Source organism: Gopherus evgoodei, chromosome 16 (assembly GCF_007399415.2).
Source record: "Gopherus evgoodei ecotype Sinaloan lineage chromosome 16, rGopEvg1_v1.p, whole genome shotgun sequence".
Lineage (NCBI taxonomy): Eukaryota > Metazoa > Chordata > Testudines > Testudinidae > Gopherus > Gopherus evgoodei.
This window is the reverse complement of record NC_044337.1, coordinates 12,871,928-12,879,566: the sequence shown is the minus strand read 5'-3', so window position 1 is coordinate 12,879,566 and position 7,639 is coordinate 12,871,928. Positions and strand designations below refer to the sequence as shown.

General features: G+C 50.4%; 1 protein-coding gene across 2 annotated transcripts; it reads left to right on the top strand.

The window, feature by feature from the left end:
• On the top strand, positions 1 to 7,590 carry CDK9 (cyclin dependent kinase 9). Of its 2 annotated transcripts, none has more exons than XM_030535226.1 (7): positions 1 to 126; positions 1,392 to 1,473; positions 2,284 to 2,374; positions 4,262 to 4,428; positions 5,311 to 5,482; positions 5,640 to 5,788; positions 6,388 to 7,590. In XM_030535226.1, the coding sequence occupies exons 1-7, from the start codon at positions 74 to 76 to the stop codon at positions 6,751 to 6,753; spliced, it is 1,080 nt and encodes a 359-aa protein (XP_030391086.1). In that variant the 5' UTR covers positions 1 to 73; the 3' UTR covers positions 6,754 to 7,590. The 2 variants fall into 2 exon arrangements, with proteins under 2 accessions (XP_030391086.1, XP_030391085.1); XM_030535225.1 differs by having other exon boundaries at positions 3 to 165.
• Positions 7,591 to 7,639: the final 49 nt, after the last annotated feature.

Here is a 7,639-nt window from a genome sequence, read left to right as displayed (position 1 = left end):
GGTACGCACGTCACCAAAGGCGCCGTCGCTCGGGGCGACAGAGGCCTAGCGAGGGCTGGGACGGCGGCCCGGCATGGCCAAGCAGTACGACACGGTGGAGTGTCCCTTCTGCGACGAGGTGTCCAAGTACGAGAAGCTGGCGAAGATCGGGCAGGGCACGTTCGGGTGAGAGCCGGAGCCTCCCGGGTCTCCCCCCCCATGGGGCTTGGGGGACCCGGCGCCCAGGGACTTCCCCCCCCAACGCTCCTGATCCCCTGCCCAGGGCCCTGGGCTCTGAGAGAGAGACCCCCCCCGGGATCCGAGAGAGCGACTCCCCCCCGCCCCCCCCCGGGATCCAAGAGAACGACTCCCCCCCACCCCCCTCCCTAGGGCCCTGGGCTCTGAGAGAGAGACTCCTCCCTCCCCGTCCCCCCCGGGATCCGAGAGAGAGACTCTTCCCCCCCCCCTCCCCAGAGCCCCGGGATCCGAGAGAGAGACCTCTGCCCCCCCCCAGGATCTGAGATAGAGACTTCCCCCTCCCTCCTCCCCAGCGCCCTGGGATCCCAGAGAGAGACCTTCCCCCTCCTCCCCCCTGGGATCCGAGAGAGCGACTCCCCCACCGCTCCCCTCCCCAGGGCCCTGGGCTCAGAGAGAGAGACCCCTCCTTCAGGATCCGAGAGAGCGACTCCCCTCTGACCCCCTCCCCTGGGCTCTGAGAGAGAGACTCCTCCCTCCCCGTCTCCCCCGGGATCCGAGAGAGAGACTCTTCCCCCCCCCACCCCCCGAGCCCTGGGATTCGAGAGAGAGACCTCCTTCCCCCCCCGGAATCCGAGAGAGAGACTCCCCCCTCCCTCCTTCCCAGCGCCCTGGGATCCCAGAGAGAGACCTCCCCCCCCAGGATCCGAGAGAGCGACCCCCCCCTGCCCCAGAGTCCTGAGATCTGAGAGAGCGACTCCCTCCTGCTCCCCTCCCCAGAGCCCTGGGTTCCCAGAGAGCGACTCCCCCCGGCCCCCTGGGTTCTGAGAGAGAGACACCCCACCTCCCCAGGGCCCTGGGCTCTGAGAAAGAGAGTCCCTCCTGAATGCCTCTAGAGTCTGAGATTCTCCCTATATCCTTCCTGCCACCTCTTGGAATCTGCAAGGCCTGCTCTCAATAGTCTCCTGGGGATCCGTGAGAGCCCTATCTCATTGCCGTTCTCTCACATGCCCTGGAATCTGAGAGCCTGCTCTCTAGAGGAGATCATGGTGCTTCTTGGCCTGAAGCGGGAAGACCTGGGTTAGGCAGAGGGTCAGCACAGAGCTGCTTGTGTGGAAGCATAGAAATGTCTTGTTTGGTCTTGCCTGGCTGTGCCTGCTCCACTTGGCCACTTCAACTCCTCCAGGAATGCTCATGTATTTCCATCCTCTCTGCAGGGAAGTGTTCAAAGCAAAACATCGACAGACTGGCAAGAAGGTGGCTCTGAAGAAAGTGTTGATGGAAAATGAGAAGGAGGGGGTAAGATAGATGGGCATGTGCCTGTCCTGTGTATGATGTGGGAAGACAGGAGTTTGAGAGCTGAGCATATGTCTTTAGTAGACAAAGACTGAATCCTTGTCTGGGATAACAAGGAAATTCATCGTGTGTCTAACTTTGCAGGACCTACTGCAGTAAAAACCAGTATGGAAATGGATAAAGTAATATACAAGACTGTTTCCATTTAGAAACTGTTGTTTCCCTATGTATCAGGAAAGTAATTTAAAAAAAAAATGAAAACCCTCTTTCCATATTGCCTTCTTGTGTGTCTGAGTCACATCTCTGTTGTTCCCAATAAGATTTTACTTCTGTTAACATGGTAGTGTTGATACACTGAGGAGACGGGGAGCTGCATTCTAATCAGGATCACTCATCAATACAATGTGTCCATATTCTGATGACAAACATCCCTATTGCTGATGATCTCATAAGAAGCAAAACCAGACTGGATTCTCTTCCACCTCTCACTTTGGTTTTTTTGTAGTAGCTGTTGCCACACCCTAAGGGCCTGATCTTGTATGGTGTTAAGGACACTAACTTCTACTTACGTTACTAGGTGCTAAGAGTTGTAAACTGAGCAGACTGGAACTGCACAATGTTGGTTTTAGCCTCTGTTCTGACCTAGCTGCACTTTGTCCACATTTAATTCTGCTTGAATACATCTCCTCTTTGAGATTTCTACCATGATTTCTCCCTTCCCTCCTCTGCCACCCCCTCCCCCCACACCTGCTTTAGACTAGATTGGGATATTGTCTTGGAATTCTGATATGTGGCTCTCTCTCTCCTTGTTAGTTCCCCATCACAGCCCTACGTGAGATCAAAATCCTTCAGCTGCTCAAGCATGAGAATGTGGTGAACCTCATCGAAATCTGCAGGACCAAAGGTAGCAAGGTTTAGTTCCCCTTTTTTTTGGTTTTGTTCACTCACATCAGTTGATCTCTACTGTACCCTTTATTTTTCTTTCAGTGAGGTGCACTTGCCCAATACAAAATAGCCTGGTTTGTCCAAAGATTTTGGTGGATGCCTGTCTCCTTTGGATAACAGTGGCCTGCTGAGCCCTTGGGCAAGTCACTGCCCCTCTCTGCGCCTCAGTTTCCCATCTGTAAAACTGGGGTAAATGATACTGACCTGCTTTGTAAAGTGCTTTGAGATCTATGGATGAAAAGAACTGTGTGGTAGTGGTGTTATATGAGAGTTAACACCTGACATGCTAGGGAAGTAGCAGAGCTTTGACTGCATCACAGCTGGACTAGAAGATGCTTTTGTAAGCTCCTTTGAAAGACTGGGCTACAACAGTTGAAAGTGTGTGTGTGAGACTATAAAACTCATGTTTCTGGTTTTTTTAACAACAACAACAGCAACAACAACAAAAAACACTGGAGAGAAACTTGACATGCACGTTTCTCACCCTGAAAGTGGTTGGTTTTTTACATTTGTCCTTTCTTTAAAAAGCAAACAAAACCCAATGGTGTTACTATGCCATTAATAGCTGGAGCTCTCCCTCTTGTTTAACACAGGTTGGCTCTTTTTATCAATTTTGTATTAATGATACGCTGGTTTGCTCCAAGTTCCCGTACCGTGGCTGGTAACTGTAAGCACTTTGGTAAATGGATTCAAAGGCTTTCTGGTTGCACGATGCAGTCACTTGAATGCCTGGTTGTCCTCTCACTGTATTGTAAGCTGTCTCTTTGGGGCAGCCTCCTCTGTGTTTGTGTAGTGCTAGCATCTGCGCTTCTGGAAGCAAATCATATCATCTGAGGCTGCGTAAAACTTTCTATTGTGTAATAGAGCATTTGAGAAATAGAAGGGTCCTTGGTTTTGCTCAGTCTTCTGTTGTTCACTCTCCTGGGCTTCATTTTGGATGTGCTCCCCAGTATATTAATTACATCTTAAAATACATAAGAACTTGGCTGGAAGGGTCCTTCTGGGTCATCAAGTCCAGCCCTGTGGTGTGAGCAGGCAGCCCTGTCATATCATCTTACTTGTAAACGTATCAAGCTCCATCTTAAAGCCAGATAGGTGTCCTGCCATCACTACTGTTGTTGAGAGGCTGTTCCAGAACCTCGTTCCTCTGATGGTTTATGGACCTTCTCATCTCGAGCCCAAATTTCCCTACGGCCGGTTTATTTCCATTTGTTCTTGTACAGCATTGTCCTTTAGCTTCAGTAGCTCTTCTCTCTCCTTGGTGTATTTATAGAGAGCAATCATTCCCTCCCAGCCTTCACTTTGCTAGGTTAAACATTCCTTCTCAGAAAACAGGTCACCCTAGTAGCCCATTCTGTGCAAATTGAATTCATCTTTTCTGAACATGAGTGACCACAAGAAACAATGTGCTTTATGTTATGTACACACGCCACGATCTTCACTGCTGTAACCCTTCTCCTCCATTCCCCTCTACTTCTTCTTTGAATAGCCTTATGGGGATCTAGATGCTGAGGTTCTTGGTGGCCAGGCATGTCCCCATTTCTCTATATAGCTATGGCTGTGTAATTGAAGACTCTGGGGGTATGTGGTGAAAGGGGGCAGGCTAGGTGGAACTTGTGTGTTCACCCTGATGCTCGATTGTGGCCTTAAGACAGAGCTGTGTTGTGTTTTCTGTTTCTTAGTTATGGGGCAATATTTAAGCTCCTAAGTGGAATGGTGCTTGAACTAAGGCTGGCCAGTGTCCGGTGCTAGAAGTTGACAGAAGGAAAGCTAGCCGTCAGTGTGGGGGAGAGAACTGTTTGGGTTGAGAGACCTCCTTAACGACCACACGTTGCTTCTCTTGTAGCCTCCCCCTACAATCGCTGCAAGGGCAGCATCTATCTGGTGTTCGATTTCTGTGAGCACGACCTCGCAGGCCTCCTCAGCAATGCCCACGTGAAGTTCACGCTGTCGGAGATCAAGAAAGTGATGCAGATGCTGCTGAATGGACTTTACTACATCCACAGGAATAAGGTAAAGGGCCAGATCTGTATGCTGCATGGCTTGAGGGCTGAGGTTGCAATGGCCTTGTGTGTGCCCTGCTGAGATGTAGGCATGTGAGCACAGGCCAGTGTCTCTAGCTGGGCTGCTAGTTCTGCACACTGACGCTCTGAAAAGTGGGTACTTTTCAGGGTGGCTCAGTGCTGAATCAGTAATGATTATTCTCAGTCTCAGGGTTTGATGCCGTGAGGCTCCTTCTTATAGGCCTGGGGAGTGGGATGTTTTAGCAGAGCCAGTGATGGCCAAGTGAAAACTTAGGATGTGTTTTCAAAAGAGAGAGAATGATGCTCTGAAGGATCCTTATCAAGTCCTCTCAACCCACCATGGTGTTTGTAACACTGCAGAATACAGTGTCCAAAGAAATAATACACCTGAAAATCAAATGTAAGGGTGACCCTTGTTCTAAGTTCAGGAGCTAATGCATAGCTGTGCTGTGACTGCTAACCTCAGGGCCCAGGGCTGACTGGGCCCTGTAATCTGAACTCACCCTGGCTCTCCCAGGGCAGGGGTGAGGCACATTAGCTACTGTGGGGATGCTTGTCATGCTACTGCCTGTGCTCTCTCTGTCCTGTGGGTGACTGGAGGGTTATGGTTTCAGTACATCTCACCCAGTTCTAGATCCTCAGCTGTAATTTCCCTCTCCAGCCAACTCCATGCTTGGTAAGATGCTCTCAGTGGGTTTATTTTCTGTTGTGTTCATCCACGTCTAGTTCTAGACTTTCTGATGTTTCTTTTCCAGGGTCTGAATGCCCCATTCACCTTCCTGGTGGTGAGGATCTTTGTAATGAAGATAGAGCTGGATCCAGTGGAAGATGACTTAATAGCTTAACCTTTCAATTTCCCTCCTTTGTGCAGATTTTGCACCGGGATATGAAAGCTGCAAATGTACTGATCACCCGAGATGGGGTCCTGAAACTGGCGGACTTTGGTTTGGCTCGAGCCTTCAGCCTGGCAAAAAACAGTCAGCCCAACCGCTACACTAACCGCGTGGTGACTCTGTGGTATCGGCCTCCGGAGCTTCTCTTAGGTAGGTGGGAGGCTTGGCTAGAGAAATTGCAAGGGAATTCTCCCATCTTGTTTGTTTCTCTTTCCCCGTCCCCTTACTATTTTGTTCTCTCAGTCTGGTGCATGTAAAGCTCTTAATATTAGAGTCTAAGTGGTTAATCCCGTGGCGCTCTCTTTAGGGGAACGGGACTATGGCCCCCCCATTGATCTCTGGGGTGCAGGCTGCATCATGGCAGAGATGTGGACTCGCAGCCCCATCATGCAGGGGAACACGGAACAACACCAGCTCACTCTCATCAGCCAGCTCTGTGGATCCATCACTCCGGAGGTAGGGGCCCAAACGCACAGGAATGCAGCACCTGTGGGAAACTGCAGTGAAACTGTATGGGCATGGGCTTAGAACCCTGGAATCCTGAGAGCTAATCCTGCCTCGGAGACAGACCTGCTGGGTGACCTTGAGCAGTAATCTATCTGTCAGCTGCATTTAAAGGGGGTATCCTTACATCCCAAGAGTGGGGAGAGGTGTACTCAACGTGTGCATTGCTCCTGGAAGAGATCACATATGTTTACTGTATCCGGAATGATACGCTGCCCTTCTCTAGCACCTCTACCAAAGATAAACAATGAATTTAGCCTCTCCCCGTGTGAGATATCCCCCCCCTGTGATGGGCTGGAGCCCTGGGATGTTCTGTGCTGTTGCTCGTCTCTGTAGCATCAGTATGCATTCCACTTTCGACTGCAACAGTAAAATCCCTAATGGATGTCATGGGGCCCTAGAGGGTGTGTAGTGAAAGAACTGGTTGGTTTGTTTCTCCACTACAGCTGAATGCAGCGTGCCTGTGGGGTTTAGTTAGGGCACCAACGTCGGGCTCTAAAACGGGTTAGCTGTCTTCTCTCCAAGGCTAATCTTCCTTGTGCCCCCTCTAGGTTTGGCCAAATGTGGATAAGTATGAGCTGTACCAGAAACTGGACCTACCCAAGGGCCAAAAGCGCAAAGTTAAGGATCGTCTAAAAGCCTATGTCAAAGACCCATACGCTCTGGATCTCATAGACAAACTGCTCGTTCTGGATCCTGCCCAAAGAATAGACAGTGATGACGCACTGAACCATGACTTCTTCTGGTCGGACCCAATGCCCTCTGATCTCAAGAACATGCTCTCCACCCACAATCAATCAATGTTTGAGTATCTGGCTCCACCCAGGAGAAGAGGTGGACACATGCCGCAGCAGCCAGCCAATCAGGGCAGGAATCCAGCTGCAACCAATCAGACAGAGTTTGACAGAGTGTTTTGATTGCTGGGAGCCCCGAAAAGCGAGTAGGGAGCAGACTGAGTTTTCTTTGAATTACCCTTACGTTCTGCAGTCTCTTGTAGCAGCAGCTCTGATGGAAAGGAGGTGCAGGCCCTGGTCTGAGATGTTGGGCTGGACGAACTGTCTGGAACAGTTGTGTGCATAAAGGACATCCTTGGGAGCTGTTTCCAAGAGCCTGGGATCATCTCTCAGCCCATCTGGCACAGATTTTCTGCCTCCACACCCAGAAATAGCATCTCTTTATCAGTAGCTGGCTCTAATGGGTCATTTCTGCTGGGGAGCCACTGTTGGAGAAGGTTTTGTCACTGGCTAAGCTTTAGCGCACTGGAGGACATGACTGGGTGACTCATTAACTGAACTGCGAATGCAGCTGGCAGGATAGATTGGCCCACATTGGGAGCTGCCTCAGATCTCTTCTGAATTGCTTCTCCGTGGCTGCAGTTCCCCATGTGATCCTTCCTTCTGCTTGTTGTGTAGGGTGAGGGTCACATAGCTGAGTGCCACTGAGCTTTGTGTGCATGTGTCTTCCTTGTGTGGAGCCAGTGGGATTGGTACAGACAAAACGCCTCCAAATTCGAGAACTAGCTTGCACCATGGTCAAGACTGCAGCATGTCCTTCTGGTTCAGACAGGGTCAGAGCCTGTGAGAAACAAAGGGTCTCGGTGGCTGATCAGGAAGAGGAGTGAGGGTGCTCGTTACTGTTGCTCTGACTAGGAGGATCTGCCTGAGTTGTTGCTTTCAATAAAAGTTCATCATGCTTTCTGTTCAGCCTACTGCCACTTTTGGTTGTAATCTGCAATTAAAGTTCCCTTTCTTAGACCCCTAGTCTGCTGTGTATTCCTCTGTCTGACTCACTAACCAGTGCGAC